Source organism: Vanessa tameamea, chromosome 20 (assembly GCF_037043105.1).
Source record: "Vanessa tameamea isolate UH-Manoa-2023 chromosome 20, ilVanTame1 primary haplotype, whole genome shotgun sequence".
Taxonomy (NCBI): Eukaryota; Metazoa; Arthropoda; class Insecta; order Lepidoptera; family Nymphalidae; genus Vanessa; species Vanessa tameamea.
The window spans coordinates 7,375,521-7,399,804 of record NC_087328.1 but is presented as its reverse complement, the minus strand read 5'-3'; the positions used below and the strand labels follow the sequence as shown (position 1 = coordinate 7,399,804).

Here is a 24,284-nt window from a genome sequence, read left to right as displayed (position 1 = left end):
TGCTGTGTTTGAGTATATACTTCGATAACATATACCGTCGTCGGAATCAATGTCAAAGTAATGTAGCATAATAATTTCGGTAAGAGGATATATAAAAAAAACCACCGAAACACTAATTAAATGCGTATATATTTATTATTAAGTTGTTCAGCTTGAGTAAACGCAAAATCATTAAGAAATTGCTCAATTTGATAGCCTGACATATCTTTGGTTGTTACAATTTTAAAACTACTATTTTATATGTATTTGCGATCAAAAATAACAGATTGCTATATGACATGTTAATAAAATTCGAGGTTTCAAAACTAAAGGTATAAAATGGACTGCCCAAAGTATATGTAGTAAGAGTAACAAAAATTATCAACATTAGTCGTACGTTAAAATACGTTCAGCGAAATCATCAGCATATTATAGTTATGAAGACGTCAATACCATAAGTTAGGACGAATTATGAATTCTCATTGTCCTTCAAATTATAAAAAAATGTTTTATACTTAAACCATGTTTTAAGTATTTTTAACATTTATCAGAACAATAATTCATGCAAATAAAGAACACAAATTTATTTTTTGTACTGGCGACTCCAAACGTATAATACCAAAGACATCGTTACAAATAAATACGCAGACTTAATTAAAATATCCTAATACACAATTCATAAGGTTAGCATTTTAACTGTTTCGCAAAAGGAATGAATACTATTGACATCAAAATTGAAATCGATTATTTTAATACCATGATATATACACATAAAATTTAAATCGATTCTAATCGAACATATCTGAACACGATTCGATGACATCACAAGCTTACCACGATCCACTAATCTAGCAACACTAGGTATACAATGAACACATTGTAATAATTTTTAAATACATCTTGACAAACCCGACATTCCTTATTAACATAATCAAATGCAATTTATATCCGACGTTTGCGTTTTCAAAGTATAAGAGAGTGCTATGTTCAATATTTCATAACCTTATACTTTAAATTTATTTGACATCTAATTTAACTTTTTTTTAAATAATTTAATTGAATGATAATGAAGTAAAATAAGGAATGTCAAAATATTAGAAATGAAGAAGACGGAGTGGTTTGATATAATCTTATTAATTTTTACCACAGAAAATTCTATTCAACTATATAATACTAAAGAGAATTAAGCTCCTGTCTATCTTATAAACTGGAGCACACAAGGCGTGTCGCGTGCCAATCGATGGCAGCATTAACAGCAATGAGACCGTAGAAAAATATTCTAACAAGAATTTAAATTAATAGGAATCCCCTGTAAACGTGGGGCATTGGACTCCCAGCCGTACATAGTAAATGCCAATTGCACATACAACCGTTATTGCTTGCGACAGTAACGCGTCGTGTGTTCTAGTCAAAGACCCACATACAACGTTGTATGTTACTATTTATTTGTCATCCCTTATATTATACTTTCTTTCAATTTAAAACTATTTTTGTAGTCAAACTTTAATCGCATTAACAGTAGACATAAGTAAGAAGCAGATATTTGCCAATTGTTGAATTTTATACTTTAAATTTACAATCGATTATTCTAGAACAAATCTTTTCATAAAACAGGAACGAGTGCTCAGTGGAGTCGAATATTTGGCTCCAGTGTGACTCAAGTGAAACATTTGTAGCACAAGTTAAAGATAAAACTAAACTTAGGTAGCTCGTATGTTTGACGGTAGCTACATTAAGATTTTGACAATTAGTCAATGGCATTATATTTTGTAAAGCATACATCGTACGTGCCGTATGACATTACAATACTCGATCGAAAGAAATCAGCAGAAATTGTATACTGGCTTACAGGCAACGTGTCAGCAATGTTCTTTTTCGTCGCATTCGTTCATGTTGAGGTCGGTGCGCGGCGGTGACGGCGGGGGCGGCGACGGAGATGACGACGGTGACGGTGACGGCGGCGACGGTGACGGCGACGCGGCCGGCGCGGCGCTAGGCGCGGGGCTGCAGCGCGGCGGACGGCGCGAGAGGCGGCGCGCGGGGCAACGAGTCTGCGCAGGCGCGCGGGGGGCCTGCGGGAGTGAGGGGCCCGAGCGAGACCGTAGAGGCCCGCTCCGACGCGAGCGAGGGCACGGAGGGCCTCTCCGAGGCGGGCGGCGACGGCGCGTCCACGTCATTCTGCAACGATCCAACTGCTGAGCCGCCGCCCGCTACAACACCGGGAGTGGAGCAGGAGATGGAGCGGAGCGGGGCGGGGAGGGGAGGGGGGCACCGTTACTCACTCGCTAACCTGCCGCCTTACTACCGTCACTGTACAGCGTATGTGTTCAAATCGGATGGAGTCCGGTACGACAGATTCCAGTCTTTGTATCTGATTTAATAAATTAAAGTACGAGTAGTCAAAACAGGTCTATTAAAAGGAAACAACGAATTTTCTAAAAAAAAAAAAACATTTCTAAATTTAAACTGACAGTTAACGGTCGGTAAAGCGGCATTTGTGGTCTACGTTTGTGCTGATTTACATATGGTCAAAGTACTTAAAAACATTTTTGGACTGAAAAATAAATATTATATTTATAAAATTTTAAAACAATAGCTTATACATTACTTAAAGTAACTAGAGATTTTTAATGCTAAAGCAATTTGGCTAAATGAGAATGAATACAAAATAAAGCGAATTATGGATGATTACTTTGGTATAAATGTGGGAAAATCTAGGAAAGTAAATATAATAAAAAGGTTGGAGCGACAGTATGTTAAATCCATTTTTATATTTATTAATTAAATCATATACAAATCCACCAAATTTATATTAAACTTTATATATAAAAGAAAATTAAATAAAAAATATTGTATATGACTCAATACTTAAGCCTAAGGCCTTCCCTCCATTTTGAGAAGGTTTGGAGCTCATTCTATCCTGCTCCAACTAAATTTCGGTGGATACCCATGTGACAAAATTTTTATCCGACACCTGCAGACTTTCTTACGATGTTTTCTTTCACCGTCGGGCAAATGATGAATTATAAACACGAAATAGGCACTTTATAAATTCCGTGGTGCTCCTGGACTTTTACTCACAAGCTCCAGCTTATGTAATCTCAGGCTCATATATAATAATGGATATAACACATCTAATTTTCACAATGAGATGGAAAAACAGCACATTTCGCGAGTTAAATGGTGCGTGAGGTTAGTGTACAGCAAGCATATAATAATGAATGAACAGCGAAGAGGGCGAATGATAACAAAAAAAGACAAGAGTCGCAGATTTTGATTAAAAAAAAAAAACGTTACAACTTTTACAAAAATGTCATATATACATGACTGAGTTAAGATCAAATATGCGACTTTCATCCAAAAATCACTACAACTATTATTTAGTTATTGATAGTTAATTTTATAATACACACAAAAATCAAACCACCTTGAAGGTCTATTTATAAAAAATATTTAATTACCAGACTACAAAACTCTTTGTCTATTGATCTGGATGTAAAATACGTTCATCACTATTTTCAATGCATAAACAATAATTGTCAGTATGTTGGGATTCATTTGACTAAAAAATAAAATGTTATCTACGAATTGAAAAGCATGTTAAAGCGCAAGGTATGATAGATTACAAATAATAATAATAAATAGCATATAATGATAATATGTATGTATATAGATAAATAAGTTTTACATATAAAAAAAATATATATATATAATATATTCAACATGAATATTGTAAATGAGCTATCTAAAAAATCTTAAAATCTTCCTAAATATAAAACTCGTATGAAAATGGCCTATTAACCGACTTACACATCTACAAAATATATATATATATATAATAACTGCACAATATTTAATAACAAATATACGGACCACAACACATTTTAGCGTTTAAACAAAACTTGTATTACCTGTTACAATGATGATGAAGATAATAAAACTGTTAGGTCATATACATTTCCTAGCTCCCGAAACGTAGCCGACTAAAAAACAATACATTCAATATTACATAATAACTAAATAATTCATAACCAACAATCGGCTTTCATTAAATACACTATGTATGTAGCCTTTACGAATTCTATTTTTGAAAAATAATATTTAATTAATTACAATAAACTACGATGTTATGTAACTACATTGAGCTTACATTATTTAAATAATTTACTTTATACAAACTATTTCTCTCTCTATTATAATATTGTATTCTAAAAAATAGTTATCATTATAAAAAATATAATGTCAAGTTTAAAATTCGAACACATCGCCAGTGAAGTATTCAAGGGATACACATTTTATCCAATCATGCATTCTATAAATATTCATTTGGTTGCTTTTACAATTCGGGATTAAGCAAAAACGATGAACAAAATAACATATCAACAACAATATGCAAATATACAAGTTCAAAATATCCGGATCTAGATAAATCAAAATGTTCCATTAACTTTTGTTTTTGTCGTTCAAATGTCTAGCACTAACATTGAGTATCTAGCTTGTAATGTCTATTTTCACATAACGAACTGCTATTTATTGTCTATGGCAGCCCTAGTGGTTCCATTAGCTGTGTACAGATACAAAATACTAAGGTGGTCGCTCGAGTCGACGTTGCCATATTCTCTCGGCCGTTCCTATCTACACACTTACTGTGAGCGACGTGTTTACAACCCAAGTACGCTCGCCTGAGCGCATTTGTGACTTTGCCCTGACAGCCACAACAAAAACGTCTTAGTATCCATGCTAAGACTGACAAGTTACAACATTTCATTTTAATTATTTTACAAATATATAAACGCCAACGATATTTGCGTATTGATTATTATATTCAATACAAACACTGGAAAGACAATAAAAAGGTTTAATACTACACCCTCATGTAAAGTATATTACGTTGCAGAAAAACCGATCTTTAAAGGTGAATACTATTTCTCTTCAAAGGCTAGTTGACTGAGGTCATTTTATTATATAAAAATTGACAAAAAAAGGACAAAATGTCATGCTTGGACAGAAAATATCTCACCACACTAACTCCGGTTTTGGCCTGCAATTATAACACTTTGACTTATTTCCTAACTCATTAACCTATCCTACGATGGCAGTGAAATCTTTAAAGTCTTTTCTCGAAAAATAATATAAAAAAATTATATAAGGGCCACAATCAATATGAAAATATGTATAAATATAACGTAAACATATAAAATAAACATACAAAATATATTTGTTTATTTTCAATCTTCACTTCTGTTGATGTTACCTAATAACAAAAAAATAAAAATTAACTAATAAAATATTCTATTTTCCTTAAATAGGAATATGAGCATTTATTACGTTTTTGTCGATAATAAAATACGACGTCAATGAACGTGTTTTACGTGTAAAAGATGATATTAAATTTTCATGTTGTTAAACTCAATTAAACAAATGAATGGATATTTTTCATCTTAGTGAAGATTGAAAATTATACACATACATACACAAGACAATAAACCAAATCCCAATACGATAATATATATATATATATATATATGTTTATATGAAGACGATTGACGATTAGAAGAGGAAAACACGTTGCTCCACACTAATGTCATATTATATGAAATATTTACATAGAAAGAATTTAAATAAAGCAAAGCTAATTTTTATCGTACGAAATTAAATAAGAAGTAGAATAATATTTTATCTATGAAACTAGTTACCTAATATAGACGGAAGTAAAAAACAAATTATCCCAAACGAATTGGGATATGCTATTCAAAAATTTGTTTCATATATAACGTACGGTCGATATAGCCGTACGATAATATGTAAACAAAATGTTATTAGAACAATAATGCGGATTATATTCGAAATAACCGTTTTCATTTCAGTTTCGCGTTGGGATCGTCCCGATTTAAACAGCGATCGATAGACTCATACACATTTGAACATTCACGGACATGTAATCGTCCAATGACATGAGCGTGCAGTGTGCGTGTGCGTGTGCGTGCGCGTGCGTGCGCGAGCGTGCGGCGCGCGTTACCTTGAGCGGAACGCCCGGCGTCTGCAGGTGGTAGCCCATGTCGCACAGCGCGCGCAGCAGCTCCACACCTGCCGAACGAGACACATACGATTGATTATATTTGTTCGATTTATAGAATTTAAATATGAATAGTCATGAGCAAGTTTGTTGCAATGATTGACTTAATTCTCATACGCAAAGTTTCACTTTAATTTAAAATTTCTATTTTAGTTATATGTTAGCTAATTAATAAAAATAAAATGTTATTTAACATTTCTCTGTACACATTTCTGTCGCACCCCGAGTGCGATCACTTTATATAAGGATTTCTTATTGTATTTAGTAACTATGACATAAACCAGAATAAAGGTAATTAATATATTTAAACTATTATTTGTTTAATGTAATATCCTAGGTAAGATAAAGACGTATAAAGGTAATAAATAATCCAACTAAAATATGCAGAACAATCGTACTCACCGGGCTCCCTGTCGTCCGCGTACCGCGTCTCCCAGGCGTCGAAGAGGCGGTTGTAGTACCTCGGGCCGGCGAGGTAGGGCAGGTACTTGTGCGAGTGGCGCGTGGGGAACACGCGCTGCAACGCGCCGCTCTGCGTCAGCTCGTCCTCCGCCTGCAGCAGGTGGCGCACGTCGTCCGGCGTCAGCGTCGACAGGATGTCGCGGAGGTACTGCACAGGGAACTCGTGTTCATTTTGTTATCATTTATCAACGCCACGGAGTTTAGCTTCGCGCAGGAATGATGCTTGCTTTCCGAGACATGAAAGTATAAACACTGCGAACTTCCCTCCAGGCTACTATTGAGACTTTCTGGACAGTACCCACATATTACTATGACTTTTGCCCCCTTTTGAATATGCTTAATATTGCGAGCACAGAGGAGTGCTTGAGATTTGTCATATTAATAGTTTAGCAATACTTGATCTAATGACATACCAGGTCTCTATCTTCCATGTTTGTATAGATTATATGTTTATCCCTCTCTTCCTTGGATAAATATACTGTATACAATCTACTATCATACGGTAGCCCTGCCTGAAATCCAAAAATAAAAATAAGTTATTAATTTAATTCTTAAATGTGAGATCATTAAAAGATTGAGTGACAGCAAATCAATATTTATTTTTAGGTTTTAATGGTTTGGCCTTGAAAGAGCAACAGACAGACACAAAGATACTTTTGCATTTATAATATTAGTATAGACATATTCCCCAAGACTTCCTAGGCCTTTCATTTATGTATAGTACAGTGTGTGTGTATCTATCTGTTCCGCGTGTGCGTCGAGGCGTGTGAGTGTGTGCGTGTACCTGTTCGGCGCGCGGCACGTGGAACTGCGCGGCGTTGAGCACGGCCGCCACGAGCGGGCCCTTGACGTGTATGTCCAACGGCGAAGCGCTGTGCAGGCTGGGCGAGATGTTCACCTGCAAAGAACACAACACTTTGTTGCTTACATCCGCACTTCTACCTGACGCTTTATATACGATAAATCGTGCTAACATTTTTTATCTAAATTATAGGATTTGTACAGAATTATTCTTATATAACAAAATATTAAAATCACAATTAAATTAATAAGTTATAAAATTCATGATTACAAAAAAAAGGAAATAAAGAAACTAACTAATGTATATCAACTAATTTGCTTAAAAAAACATAAAAATAATATAAAAATGAATTCTCACCTCCAATAACCAAGGTTTCAGATCTTCGTCGAGAAGCACATCAATACCGAACAACTCGTAGCAATTATACCTCGAAGTTATATTCGCTTTAGTTAACGAACTGATGCTAGCTTCGCCGGCTATAATAGTTTTGATTACTAAGTCCTTAATAGACTCCCATAATGCATTTATGTCTACATTCTGTTCAGTCTTGAGGTATTGAAAAAGGGTTTGAAGTGTCCTGTAAAATATTAATTGTGTATATTAGATATATTAAATGATGTATGAGCTTATGATTTTCAAATTAATACATTTTTATGTTCTAGTGGAAATTTATAAGTTACTAATTCAAACAGTTTTTGCAATTTTTGATTCTGGCAAGATGGTGTTTATTTTTTGTTAAGAAAAATATTGTTAAGGGCAAGCCATAATTTAAAAACAAAAAAAAAATCAAAATTCTTAAAACAAACACAAACTATGTATCATTTGTTTTATTTACTTCTAATAGACGGTTATTACTGCAACTCAAATAATTTAACTATATTATTTTTAATTACTAATTCCTTATTCTCAATTACAAGTTGAGATCGGAATACTCTATCACAACTATAATGTTCATTGAAGATATTTACCATTTATGTCCTTCACAAGCTGCGAAATCTTCGTTGGGAGTATAATTTTTAGACAGTCTGTTAATTGAATAATTTGTTAAATGCATGTATCTATCGTTCAATGATGACAGCTCATCATTGTATTTTACTGAAAAACAATATAAAATTTATATTACTTTCTTAAATATTTTTTGAACAAGATTCCATTTATCTAACTTAGTTTTAAAAAAGAATAAGTGTTCAATACAATTTTAATTTTTTTTTTAATTAATTAGGGATGCATCCGGTACCGATACCGATATATCGGCGATACGGCAGGTTTTCCGATATATCGGTATCGGCGATATTTTTCTGACCGATACAACGATACTGTTCAAATTACATGTTTTGAAAAAGTAATGTAAACACGCCTCTTGTTTTGTCATTTTCGTTGCATACGAGATATTTGGTTTTTTAAACAAAAATTTGATTAGTTTTTTTAGTTACTAACTCTTATTAATGAACCTTTATTACTGAGATTAATTACCAATATTCATATTCCAAGTCTGTAACGTTTTATATTAATATTTTTTTTAAATAAAAACAATCTATCAATATGTCTACTTACATTTATTTAAATTCGATAAGTGTATCGGTATCGCCGATATTTTTCTAAGAATATCGGTATCGTATCGGCAAAAAGGCGTCTCGATGCATCCCTGATTTTAATATATTGAATTTATAAAATTTTAATTTTAAATGATATTTAAAATATACAGCCTTATTAATGAACATTCTTCAACAGCGGTTAAGTTGAACACAGTATTCTGTTTGCCTGTCATTATTGATGTGTCTTTCGATAAGAAAAAACAGAATATTGTTTATCTACTCATCTCCTAAGAATCACTTATAGCTAAAGCCGTAAGGTTTTCATGGAAAATTAAACAATAGAAACACGACAGATATAAAATGAAAATAAAATCTCACCCGAAGCAAACCTAGCTAATCCGTCTTTATATAAATATATTCGTAAAGGGTGTACTGACGTCACGAGCACGTACAATCTCAGATCGAACTTGCTACCATTTATCAAATATGGCTTCGATACGTAACGTTGAACTACAACCGGCTTCTTTTTGGGAATTTGAGTCCATCGAGATACAACTTTGATGCCAGTCCCCCGAGCTGAAGCAGGCTAGAAAGAAATTTAGTATTGTAGTTTATAACTCAAAATATTATGTATTAAGGTCGAGGTATTTGGTGTTATCAGGATTAAAAAAAGGAGGAGGTTATCAATTCGGCTGCAATTTTTTACATAAGAAGCCCGTTATTTTGGCTCCGATTAAAAAAATTCATTCTTTGTATTTTAATAGTTGATACTGTCCGTGCTTGTGCATAATATACGCTTATCGCTACGCCAACGTTTGCCAGATGTTAAAATTTTCATAAATAAGTGTGAAATGAAATAATTAAATGTATATATTGGCATATATTTGCTTTTTCGAGTACATAGATGTACTCTTTTACTGTACACCACACAAGAACAGAAGTACCTAATGGCACCTTATTACGTGGAAAATCTACACTGAATTAATTCATTTGCATTTTTAGCAATTTCTTCCAATATGTGATTATTGTGATTCCCCTGAAATTGTAATTGACAAATACTTACAGGTTTAATAATCCATCTTTCGTTATTAGCAGCATATTTCTCCCAATCATGCTTCAATATCTTCAAATCGTGCGGCAGAACGTAGGTCTTAGGCATTATACCGAACTCTGCAACTCCATACTTCGAAGCTAACTTCTGAAGGTTCCTCCAGAGACGATCCTTTCGACCGATTTGAAAAGTACCCGGGAAATGGTTCATCTTCTGCCCGTCTTTAATGGCTCGGAACATTATCGACTTCATATGTTTACCCCATATACCTATCCAGTCTACAGTTTCTAAAAATTTCAACGGTATATAAATGCAAAATACATATAACTAGAGACCGGATAATATGCATTTGCATATTTAAGCCGTTTTCAGCGCTAATAGCATATTTTTTCTAAGCTGTAGTGTAGTGTAGCATATTATCGCTATAATTTTGGAGCGCAACGCACTCAGCAGTCGCGCGTCTTTTGTTTTGGTAGGATAATAAAATGAAAGAGACAAAATGATCGTCGCGCTCGCCTACCGCACTATTCCTTCCTCCCCCTATTACCTACGCATGTTATTGTTTCTATTGTTCACGTGCGTGCTCATTGATCTGCAGTTAAAGTTTTTGTGTGAAATTGTACAATGCCTCCCGAAAAAAAAAGTGTGTCTTCGTGGATAAGTGACTTTCTTGGAACATTTACTTTCGACGGAAACGTTTTATATTGTCGAGTTTGCGAGAAAAATATTTCGTGCACTAAAAAATTTCAAATAGACCAACATGTCAAGACAAGTGTTTACGTCGCAGGATTGCAGAAAAAAAGGTCCACGACAACAGCTTATAACCGCGTCTACTTCTAACTCTAAATGTAAACAAAACAACCAGTTTAGCATGGATTTATGTGAAGCATTGCTTGCAAGTAATATTCCTCTCCATAAACTAAAAAATCCTATCCTCAAACAGTTTCTGCAAAAATATTGCTTGAATCAAAATATACGAGACGAGTCAACATTACGTAAAAATTATATACCAAGTATTTATAAAAATGTTATGGAAGAAATACGTAATGAACTCAAGGAGAACCTTATTTGGATTTCAGCTGACGAAACTACCGATTGTTGTGGTCGTTATATAGCGAATTGAATTGTCGGTACATTGAAACTAGAACCTTCTCCTCCCTATTTAGTGGCCTGCAAAGAATTAGAAAAAACAAATCATTCAACGATGGCCAGATTTGTGAATGAGGGTATTAAAAATTTTTTTCCTGTATCAGTTGCTCCCTATATGATCAAAGCAGCCAAGGCCCTCCAAGTATTTTATCCCAATTTAATTCATGTGACGTGCTTTGCCCATGGAGTACATCGACTTGCTGAAGAAGTACGATCCACGTTTGGGAATGTAAATAAACTGATTTCATCAACAAAAAAAGTGTTTCTTAAGGCACCTGCTCGTAATAAAGCCTACAAAGTAAAACTACCAAATGTTCCTCTCCCTCCCGAACCAGTTATAACGAGATGGGGGACATGGATAGAAGCTGTATTGTTTTACAAAGAACATTTAGAAGCCATCAAAGGCGTAGTAAATGACTTTGACAGTGCCGAGTTAAGAGCGATTTGTGAGTCAAAGACAGCATTCAACGATTCTATCATAAAAAAAAAACTGGGCTGTAATTTGCACCAATTTTTCTCACATACCTGAAAGTATTAAAAAGCTTGAAACTCACGGTTTGGCGTTGAGTGAATCCATTCAAACAATGAATAAAATCCGCCAAACTAACTCAACGTTGCCAAGTACGTTGCCGCATAAACTTAAAGAAAAGTTTGAAAATATTTTGAACAATAATCCTGGCTTTGAACATCTGTGTCAAAGTTTTGCCAGAAAATAAAAGCGCTAACATAGCACCCAAGTTCAAATTCTGCCCAGTTACCTCAGTAGATGTGGAGCGATCCTTTTCGATCTATAAAAATATTTGGGATGATCGAAGACATAATCTTACCACTGAACATTTAGAACAATACTTGATTGTTACCGTTTTCAAAAATATGAAATAATGTAACATGTTACTGTATCGATTGTCGTCTATCAATGAACAGGTACTAACTATACTAAATGTATGCTGACTTTGTAATTAATAAAAAACCTACAACTTAATCGTTTCTTATTTTATAAATTATAAAGACACATACTTAATAAAGTAAAACTTAAAACAAGCATTTACTAACAGTAAACTTAAATTTAAAGGAATAATATTTACAAAACAAAAAGAAAAATGTCATTTAATGTCGCATATTCTGTCAGTTTTCGTGCATGTTTCAAACATTTTGCATGCATATTTCGATATTTTTATGTTGCATATAATCCGGTCTCTAAATATAACATACATAGTATTCGACTTGGCCTTACATGAAAAATAAATAAAAATTGAACATTAATGTTACAAAAAAAACATATTTTGCTGACATATTATTTCCATTACAAATATATTAATTAAATATAATGGAGTCCATACTCATACTATCTCATACAATTTATATTTCAAATATATTAAGGCTGTATTTGTCGATATCAGATTAAAACAAACAATACCTTCTTGAGGACATTCCGCTGTATCACACTCGCTCTTAACCAGTCTAAATCCAGAATTCGTCAAAGTTTTCTTAACAACTATTGGAGTGATTGTCGTCAGCTTCCACTTGAGATGTTTCTGAATCGCTGTAGGTATTTTGAGTGGAATTGTCTCATCGTGACTTATGAACTTCAGGTAAGGCGGTACTCGTGGGAAAAGGGACGATCGGAGACAACTGGTCAGTGACTCCGGTAAGCTTGGAGATGATTCTGTGAAAAGGTTTTATTATATTATTAAAAAGTTAATGTAAATTAAGTCAGTAATAGTATTTTGTTTTTCGAGTAAATTAATTAAACTGTCTATGGAACCACTATTTTTATGCAACAATATGATTATAAGCTAAATCAATTTTAACCCTGAAGCAGTTACTGACTAAATATATTATTTGAAATAAATACTCTCAGAATACAGAATAAATCAGAAGACGCCAACGCGTCCCAAATGGGAAGGAACATAAATCACACGTAAATACTGTGATTTTACGTTTTAGCGCGTGGACTAACACTAGAGCATAAATCGGGTTTGATCTTCCTTCGACTGTCATATTTAAAAATGGTAAAAAAAATAACATTTCATTGCATGATTAAATATATTAATTTCTGTTCAATCTGTATAATTGAACTAGCAACACTAAGTGAAAAAGAAGAAGCGTACATATTGTTCTTGGACACGTTGCGCGGCAAAGAATTGAATTTGTATTCTGACTTATTCTGTATTCTGAGTTTATACATAATTTTCAACAATAATAATCATTATTATTCAAATATACTGTTAGAGATTATTTGGTAATTTATAAAATAGTCTAGCACAAATGTCGTATAAATTATTACTATTTAAGTCTATAAATGTCATAAGCTATGATTCACACAATGATACAGCAGTTTAGCTAAAATAATAATCAACTGTTAAGCCAAATTTATTGAAGTATGAATTTTGAACATCAAATTTTGAGTAACCTTTTCGAGTGGCTATTGTTTTGAAGGGATTAGTTGTGTGTAAAGCGGTCATAAATAGTTGATCCTTGTTAGGCTTCTCTGTAAAATACAAACATTGATATTTGAAACATAAAATATTTTACAAGAGTATTAATACAAGCTATTTCAAACCTACACACTCATTCTTTCACATTATAAATATATACGTGTCTTAAAAATAGTACAATTTGACGTTAAGATTTTATTCGTGAAAACGAATATTTGACGACATGTGTTAAAACATTACATTTTACAAAACATATTAAGAATACTGTTAATAAAATTCTCAATGCCACGAATATTTCACACAAGACAATTGAGAACAAATTCTTTTTTTTTTCGCGATCATTAATTTTGTTTTGCTTATGTTGCCAGCTGTGAAAATTATCAAATCTTAATTTAAAAAAAAAACCAAGTTCGCGTTTCGACCTCAGTATACGTTATTTAGATATGTGATGCAAATATATATATTTTTTACACTATTAAACTATACATAGGCATAATTTATACATGCTACTCTGACGACCAAGACTAAAGTCACTGATAAAGTAACCGTTTTTTTTTGTAGATATAATGTCTTTAAATTACAACAGGTGTAATGTCTTTGAATAAGTATTGACTCTATAATGCAAATTAATTGAAATAAAGGTCTAGTTTATAGACAAAAAATTGTGTTTCCTTACACACTCCTGTGCAGATGTCTAGTCTCGTTTGGGAAAGGCTAAATGACGAAATCGATAAGGAAGATGTCATACCTACTCTGGGTCTCTAAATAATAATTGTCTATTTGTTATAGATATGTCTACATCATTAATAATATATCCTATGATATATTCTAATTGTTATCGAAGAATATACCGTTTCTATAATAAATGAAAATTTTACAAAAGTTACCTTTCGATGGTGCTTTCTTAAGAGACACAACTGCTCCATTGAGTTTGCTGGCCAACTTAACCATAGAGTTTTGTTCTATATCGTTCTTTATAGGGGCAGAGAGCTTATCTTGTTTCTCTATCACTGTGACTGCATCTGTTTCCATCTGCCATGTCTCTATTGTCGGGTCTGGTGACGGCGACCGACTGTGGGAACTGTAATTGTTTTTTATTTGTCAAGCTGTGTTTGTTTAAATACAATATTTTATTTTCTTCTTACATATTGTAAAGAGTCGAATGATGAATGCATCACCGAAGAAAGGATACTGCTATTCGCTTTTGAGCTTTTTATCGCAACTTAGCTTCTGAATTATATAAAATATTTGCATACTAAGCTTTACATTTTTAAGGCCATCTATAACACGGACCTATATTGTAAGTACTCAAAATTTTAGACATCATTAATATTAAAGAAGAGAGAGAACTCACTCATCCACCTCCCCGTCGTCTCCATTACACTCCCTACTGCTAATCTTCATCTTGGCGACCTTCGCTTTCGTCTTAGTCTTCTTCTTGGATTTGACGGCTTTCTTAGCGGCAGGTATCGTCGTCACCGAGCTGACGGGCAGCGCGGGGCTGACCGCGGGACGTGTGGGCGTATGAGTATCTTGGCGAGGCTGATCATAGACAATTACAAAAAAATTATATATTAATGATATAGATGATATCAAAAGATAAATATTACAAAACAAATTAGTAGATTAAAAATAGTTTATGTAGTCTCAGAATACGTTATATAGAAAAATATTTAAGTACCTAGCGAGTTAATACAATAACAGGACACGATAAAAAATTAATTCAATCGTATCGTTGTCATAAAACACAATTTGAAAATATTCTTATACGAAAAAGAGAGTATTTTTTATTAATTTAGAGCTTATTACACTTCGCGGCTCCACTGCGGGTTGGTGAATACACATGTAGCAGAGTTGTTTCCGACAAATGCAGGTTTATCACGATGTTTTCTTTCAACAAGATTATTTTTAGAAAAAGCTTTCTGGAATAAGCACTATTTCGAATTGGCTAAAATCTGGGCGAACGCGTAATATTGTTAGGATCTTGCACTTTATCTTCATAAAATATTGTATTGGAGAGGTGACAAAGCTAGTGTTTCGTATTTTATTTCTATCTAGACACAGAATTAGCTCTTAATATTATAAGCAGGTAATATGCGAATATAGTTTTTATTATATCTATCAAAATTGTATATTTCGCACTTGGCTCATAAATGACACCAATTCTGTTGGACACAATACATAAACAAAACTTATTTGACAGCACTAAATATCTTGCTATCTTTTTTAACCGAATACGCTAGAAAGAGACAGATTATTAACCGTATAAAATAGATGTAAATAATTTAAATATTGCACACAAATAAATTGTTTCATATTTCTTAAAATCCACATGCCAGTTAGAAAGCAATATTGGAAAATAAAGGAATTGGCAGACGGGTAACGAGTTGATACCGTCTAGTCTGATTGACATCGCGTCAATCAGCTGCGCCGTGAACTGGAAATACAATTCGCTGTACATAAAAACTATACATGTATATGTATATAAAATTTTAGCGAGATTTTGTTTTCTTTTTTTAAGTTTCCAAATGTGTGTAACTGCTTAATTTCCTATGGTAATTGTAAGTTAATATTAACCATTCCTAACACTATCATAAACAATATATGATCTAAAATAATAAATTCCTTGTACCTCTTTATTTCAATGGCTTACTACTATTATACGCAATACTGAGGGAATGGGTGATACTCAGCACCATTTGCACAAAACCCTACTCTAATCAAATAATGGTACATTATTAAAATAAATAATTTGTATAATTGAATCGCAATAATATATCTTATTTGAAAAATAATGTTTTCTTTAGAAAACCCTATTTATTAAGTAAGGTTATTATATACCAGTGCGCTGTGACCCTAAGGAACGGTTTAATAGACGCCAATACACGTGGCAACCTGTACAAATATTTTGTTAACGAGATGCCCTTGGTTATGTTCTCATCGTATATTACGATTATAAAACCGCGAGTCATAGACAATAGCACTCTAAAGCTAGAAAGCGGTATTATCAGAAACTACAAGCTCAATTTAGAAAGTTAATTTAGCGTTATATAGCTAAATTATTAAAGAAGTAAAATTTAAGTTTAAATTTGCGCTATCAGGAACGAAGCAGTAATTGTAAATTTCGCAGTTGCTCTACACAGATTTGAGGTGATTCTTTCCGAACTGGTGATAGTTTTTTTGACAGTCAATAATCAAGTTTATGTTTCTATATTGAATAAAGATTTTGACTTTGTTATGAACTAATCATATGCATGAAACACGCAAGTACGATCCCAGTTAAAGTCGGAAGCTATGATTGATGGTAAGCGTAACGTAGCAAGTCTCAAAAAAAGTTTAAAAAAAACAATTAAAATCAAAACAATCTGTTACCAAGGATGTATGTATAAACTTTACTAATGTTATAAATGCGAAAGTAACTGTCCGTCTCTGTGTGTTACGTTTTCATAGCCAAAACACTGAACCTAATTTGATGAAATTTGGTATGAAGCAAACTTGATCCCCGAGGAAGTAACATAAGCTACTTTTTTCCTCACCTAACACCTGACGACCAAACCCATAAAAAACGAACGAAACTAAGAGCGACAAATAATTTCTTATATATTTAAAAATAAAATGCGTAGAATATATTACACGTCTTCATTAATTAAAAATGTTTAGACAAAAGACAGAAGTTTTATACTAAATGATTTTTATAATAAAAAAAATGCGTATTTAATAAAATCATTGACGGCCACTATTCTTATTATTAAAAAGTAATATTATAAATATATGAAAAAATTAATATATTTGGATGTTTGTATTTGTGATATTTTAATAAATTTTGATAAAAAAAACTCAATATATTATTTTTATACTTAATTAAACATTCAAAATATTTCAATTTGCGCCAAGCAGAGTTAGCAAACGTTCGAGATATTTAAACACGTGTTTAATAAAACAAAGAAATATCACAATAACTCGAAATAATAAAAGTTTTACGGTATTGAAAATCGTTATTTAAAAAAATCGATATGTTAAGCACTTACTATTAAAACTTCGGTAAACTGAAAGCACGTTATTACCGTACCTGCCACGTGGAAAGCGTTAAACAGGTTAACAATCAAGCAACACTTGAGTTGGTACAAGAATAGCCACGAAAAAATATATATTAATACAACAAATTACCAGCGCTGCGCAGTTCCGTAACACGGATGCCTTTGGCAACCATCACTGGAACACCAAGGGAATCACTTTCTTACTTATTTCACTGCACATACCGCACCTTGGATTCGTCAACGATCTTTTTTTAAACGTAACCGTAATCATGTCAAGGTTTCCGTGATTCGGGCCTCGAGATTTATAATTCCTATCGGTTTTTTGGAAAAACGTTTGTTATAAAAAAATATTTAAACCCTGCGCTCGATCGATTAAGCATCGAAACGGTGTGGTGGTAAGTGTATTAATGCATCGTATTGACATTTCGTACACTTGGCATATCGCCCGGTCTCATGAATCGCTACCGCAATAAGAGCCTAAACCCACTCACGTGCTTTAGTGTACTGTTAGAAAATGTTTCATTAAAAGATGCATCAATTTCATTATTAATTTCACTATTTAAAGATTGATGATGTATGGTTTACGAAGGTGGAAACGTCACGGCACCAGTCAAGTGGGGGTATTCGTCAATGGTAAGGAATTCAAACGCAGGCAAGTAACGACTGTTATTATTACCATAAAATATGTGCTCGTAAAATATCAACGATGTGTAATTTTCTCATAGCAAAAATGTATTGCAAATATATTTTGTGTTGTTATTATATTATTCATAAACGACAGTGAATTATTCAGAAGATTTCGTAGTTTCAGTATCTGGATGAAGAACTTAATCTACCAAGAAAATTCCGACAGTAATTTTAATATTTAACAAGTTCAAGCCGGTATGCCACAGCCGGTATGCATTCAACTATACTAGTACGCAACAATTTTGTAGATTTCACATATAAAAAGAAATTTCAATTGCATTATATAACGCGTTTAAAATCTTTATGGCCGCAGTAACAGAATTTAGTTTGATCATGAAAATAGAATCAGAAGAAAAATAATTTTATCGTACTAAATTTAAACAAAACTATTACGATTAAATAAATATTATTATTAGTACAGATAAAAACGAAAAGACTTACAGAGTGACATAACTTTGATATAATATTTTTCAGCGATGGCATGGTGATAATGAATGAGTCAATTCCACGATATCTGGACCACTATTATTAGCATTCGTAAACAATATATTCATAGTCACTACTTGCTCAATATTTTCGTACCACAAAGTATAGTCTCGCAATAAAACCTGTCGTCACAACACTTCGCGGTAACATCGAAAATATCTTTGTAAAAAAAAAACTCAACTTCCGCAACACGATAGATGCGGCTACGCGCTTGTGTAAACAATTTACATTGTGCGAAATTATGACAGGCCACCCACAAACGAGCGTATCACGAATTCAATCTTTTTCAATTAATTTTATGTATAACATAATAATTTACAAAAAAAATGATAGCGAAAGAATATCGTAAATAAAGTTATACGTTATAGTTAACTAATAAGTAGTTTTGAGACTGTTTTTTTTTTTAAATTTCGAACGTGCATTTGCTGTCAGTTATCGCACGAGAATACACCCTTCCTTAATCGACTTGGTGGTAAAAAACAACTGCTTTTACCCTTTTATGCAGCAATTTGTGCGTCAGTGTAGTAGTCCTTAATATACTTTTTATAATAACATTTTTACGACAATTATCTACCCTATTTATATTACGATAAGGTTTATTGTTATACGGATAAAACGCGTAAATATTTCGTAGGCGCCGTACTGGGATGTGCCAGGTGTTTAACGAACCGTGAAATCGCCTTAAAATACAACTTATCAAATCTAATTTTCAATGACAATAAGACAACCACTAACATGCAAATCGAGTTTGAATAATTTAAACTAAGTAGGTATTGTTTTTCTGGTAACGAATATAACAAACAAATTGCAACTCTATAATCTAAATTTGATATTGAACCGAGAAACAAAAAAAAATCTTAACAAATATAATATAAAATGACAGTATTACCATTATATTCAATTTACAAATAGTTAAAATATTACATACCTTCGAACTTAACAAAATATATGATTAAACAAATTTAGCATTTACCTATATTATATTATTTAGTGGTGTTTCTCCAACATTTTCAAAACGAATACTAGGTAGATCTATAATACAATAAAAAAATAATCCCGTAACGCATTTTATAAATATCAAACGAATAAATCAATATAATGTATAGATTTTACTCTTGTTATAGAGGAGTTAAAATAGACAAACTTTGCAATTATTATGACATAGTTATATGGTTTTATTTAAACAGATTAATCTAACACCATTAACTTCTACAGAGTTTCTTGCCGATTCTTATCGGTAGAACTATCTGAACCGGTTGTAGCTTTCCATTTAATATATTTTTTTTAATGAAGATTCAGAAGTGCTCATCAAATCTTACTTGAATAAAGTATATTTTAATTTTCGTATATTAAATACTATCAGTGGTCAAGCTAGATAAAAAATTGAGCTTCCACATAAACTATTCAATATATAGTAAGGATATAAAAGAAAAGTAAATTTAGAAATTAAATGTTTATTAATTTTAATTTAAAAAAACGTGTGAAAGCGGCCCTTTTTTAAATAATTAAAAATCGAAATATCAATTAAATTACTGATAGTCATGATAAAAATCATTTATGATAATTATGTTAATTTATTATGTGTGTACTCTGAAATATTAAATAAAGGAGTCATGTTATCAAACTAAAAAATTCAATTGTGTGTCTAATGATATAAATATAATTGAACTGTACAATTTTTTTTATCTGTTCATGAAATATGTTTTATTACAAATATTTAGGGATGTTATTAATTTAAAATAAAAAATAAACTTTTCGAATAAGCTTATAGACTTATAAATTATAAGTAATCAATAAAAACAAAAAAAGTAATTAAGATAGATGTGTGAGAAAGTATCACGAAAAAACTAAATAATTATAGTATTTATCACAGGCAAAAGAATTAAAACCATTAAAAATATAATTGTAATCAAAATTTAGTAAATTTTGGATAGATGTTTCAAATATCCCTAATATACACAGGTAACCTTATCATATCTATAGGATCTTCAACTTGATCAATGCATATATAATGTAGTATTAATCAATAAAAACAGCTAAAATGTCATGTGTATTTTACAGTTCGTATCACTGGAATAAATAGGACCAGACCTTGTACGGATCACAGTAATTCTGGATAAAAATACATGTCTATATTTAACATATTGATACAAGCAGCATCAATATATGTAAATGCTATATCTAACAATATATTTTTTTTTATTTATTTATTATAATTATTAATTGGCTTACTTTTATTCAATTTTATCAGTAACATAAAGTATTAAGCAGTCCTTGGACAGGGTTTAAAGATATGTCGCCAGGTAAAAATTGGATCAGAAATCATTGAACCAGACATAACTCTCCAGAAGGTTAAGAGACAGTAAAATTTAATTAAACAATTAATTAAAACACACAAAAAGAAAACTATTTTTTTACAAAATGCTTGAACTCCTGATAATATGTTTAATTGCTATTGGAATTATAAATGACAAGTTAAATAGTAATAATAATCTTTTAAATAAAAACTATACTAATATTATAGAGGTACATCTCTTTTGTTTATATATATGGAGAAGTCTCCAAAACGAATGATCAGAGTCTAAAATTTTTTCATCGATAAAAAGCTATATTATCCCCAAGTGCTAAATTATATAAATTATATTTATATCACTTTCTTTATAAATAAATTGCACCCATACGAAACCGGTGTGGGTCACTAGTATATTATAACAGTTTTGCAGAAAATGTCAATACTTAAAATAAAACCAGACCAAATACTATTAAAAAATAACCCATATTTGCATACCAAAATAATACAACACTATAAAATATGTAATAATTTTTGATATTACTAGAATTGAATGATAGCAGTTTTACTTTTAAATTTATAAACATATTCCATCATGTCTACCATTGAGATGTCAAATATTGTAACCTCATAATTTATCTTTTTTATATTCAATTATTAAGTATATATCAATTTCTAAGTATTTAATTATATTGAATCTGGTTAAAATATATTGATTATGAACTATCATTATAAAAATGAAGTACAGAGGAGTGGAGTGGAAATTGTTGTATTTAAGTACTGCCTAAGACCCCCAACAGTCTGGATTTTTTTACAAAAGAGTACCTTGTAATCCAACAAATTACATATCCAATCATAAGATTCCATACGTTATACTCTGATGTACCAAATATACTTCCTACTAATCTACTATTGCATGTAGTCAAATTCAAACTAAGCAATCAGAATCAAAACAAAAAAATACGCGTCGAGCACAATTGTAGTGGTGCATACAAGTTGTAACCAGCTCAATCATGCATTATCCACATTAGTGAAGATTGTCAAAAAAAATATTCAATAATAATAGATTACAGGGGGTACCAGATTAGCCAGAGGCCGAATTACCGAGAGTCCACTGTAATATGGAGTCAATGTGTACTTACCACTTCATCGGAAATATCATCAACATTGTCATTATTGATTGCAGTAGTTCTTAAAATATGCATTTTATATATATCCTCCTTTGGTGCTATAATAACTTTATCTCTGCATGTACACCTTGAGTTCTTTGAGTATATTTGAGAATTTTTAGCTGGAGAATTGCCGAGAGCAGCAATTGCTGTACCATATGAATATCCTGTACCAGAATTATCTTTAGCACGCTTCATGTTACTTGAGAGATAGGACAAATGGCTGAAATCAGATATTTACTTTTAAAATTTTTAATTAAGCAATTTTACATTACCATTAAAATGTAATTCCATAAAACTGCAAAATATAAATAAACAAAGTTATTCTTTTAAAAAAATACTAATATTTACATAATGTAATGTTTTTCAATTATTATTAAATAAACTGACAATTTGACAAATGATAAACATTATACCAACCAGATTGATTTAAATACTTTTGCATATACAATAAACCAACCTGTCATATCCTGGTATCGGAGAACCTATGTGAAAACTACAATAAAAGTTATCAGATTCACTAGAAGCTCTCTGCCTTCTTCTTCCTTCTAGAGATGACTTTGAATCCTGGTACGATCTATTTTTGGGTTTCTTTAGTATACTATGTGGTTGTGACTTTGGCAAGGGATTGTTGAGTATTGACTTAAGGGGTTGTTTAGCCATTGTCACTTCCATCATATCTTGATCCATCTTCTCAAAAAGTTCTTCGACTTTCGGTAAACGACTATCATCAACCTTCGTGTTAGATAATGTAGTCACTAATAATGGCCTTGTTGGACTTGATCTATGATATTTAGTTCGTCCTGGTTGGTAACTAAAAAGGGTTATGACAAATTATTTCATCACTTTTTACATTACAGGAATAGGTTAGGAATTATCACACTATTATATCTTACCCATGATGAATATTAGTATCGTGAGACATTAGATAATCTCCGTTTTCAGCAGCCGGAAGGGAACACTCGTGATGAAATCTATCGTAACAGAAATTGTGGCCGTTGTTTATAGTAAAGTAACTCTTGTTGGGTAGAGCACGATGATGGCGAGTAATGCTATCAGCGGAGCGATGTGGCTCGCGCACGGCATCCTCGTACGGCGACCGATCGACGCCTTCACTGCGACAACGTCGCCTTAAAACCCTCGCAGGTCCACGTCCCGACCACTCAAAAACCGATCCCAATTGATCACATGCATCAAACCCGGCGTCGTAGCTTGGGCACGTTCGCGTGCCATCCATATCCGCACCTATACGTGATGCATCATCAAAAGTCCACATCGATTGTGTCACAACAGGAATTTCACAATTGCACTATTAATTTTGGTCAAAAAAACCCTCTGAACCATGGAAGTCCATGGAAGGCGTCGAGAAGGCCAGACGACGACGACAGCTGACAGATCACCATTTAACAATCACAAAACAACGTGCCAGCTCTCCCGCCAAAATTGAAAGGAACAATAAACTCTTTTTGATAAAAAAAATCACTATTCATATTTAGACAAAATGTCTTTTGTTTATAAGCATTGGCCAGATATTCAAATTCACTGTACACCGTTAATTTAACAACACATGCTAGTAGTAATGGCGATCGGGATATATTTTTTATAATTCATATTTCATCGTAAACAACGACAGGAAGTCAAAGTAAATTCAATGCACGTTAATTTAACTACGTTTTCAATACAAAATTTAATACGAATTTTATTTATTTCTCGTTTTTAATTTTACTAGAAATTTATACAATATATGAATTACGAAATCGAATACAATAAAATTTCTTTGACGATCTTACTATGCCGCTACATGCCTATAATAAAAAGACATTGATCTATTTTTTGTAGCGGTATCTTAAGATAGTATTTCAATGCGTATGAGAGGGAGATCCGATCGAATCTCTTTCGTGCCACTTTATTCTTCATTTTGTTAGCCTTAAAAATACTATTTCTCATTCATTCAAACGATTGATTATTAATTTGAATGTTACCATAATATATTTCATATACTTGATTTTTAATGAAATTGTTCTCTTCGTCTCATTTAATGTATTTGTTTAAATAGACTAAAATAAAATGGGTTTAAAATTAAGGTATTCCGTTTTAAGTACATGCAAATATTTTACATCAGT

At 32.2% G+C, this 24,284-nt stretch overlaps 1 protein-coding gene across 8 annotated transcripts; it reads right to left on the bottom strand.

Moving 5' to 3' along the window:
• Nucleotides 1–110: 110 nt before the first annotated feature.
• On the bottom strand, nucleotides 111–24,071 carry LOC113401697 (tubulin monoglutamylase TTLL4-like). 8 transcript variants are annotated; one of them, XM_026641722.2, is made up of 16 exons: nucleotides 23,058–24,071; nucleotides 22,622–22,975; nucleotides 22,135–22,384; nucleotides 14,847–15,034; nucleotides 14,380–14,573; nucleotides 13,468–13,545; nucleotides 12,472–12,720; nucleotides 9,918–10,192; nucleotides 9,233–9,440; nucleotides 8,288–8,414; nucleotides 7,677–7,896; nucleotides 7,302–7,415; nucleotides 6,931–7,029; nucleotides 6,458–6,665; nucleotides 5,999–6,066; nucleotides 111–2,189 (listed from the first exon to the last, which is right to left on the bottom strand). In XM_026641722.2, the coding sequence occupies exons 1-16, from the start codon at nucleotides 23,435–23,437 to the stop codon at nucleotides 1,839–1,841; spliced, it is 3,363 nt and encodes a 1,120-aa protein (XP_026497507.2). In that variant the 5' UTR covers nucleotides 23,438–24,071; the 3' UTR covers nucleotides 111–1,838. The 8 variants fall into 8 exon arrangements, with proteins under 8 accessions (XP_026497507.2, XP_026497509.2, XP_026497508.1 ...); XM_026641724.2 differs by having other exon boundaries at nucleotides 111–2,157; nucleotides 23,058–24,070; XM_026641726.2 differs by lacking the exon at nucleotides 111–2,189 and adding an exon at nucleotides 3,475–5,233 and having other exon boundaries at nucleotides 23,058–24,070.
• Nucleotides 24,072–24,284: the final 213 nt, after the last annotated feature.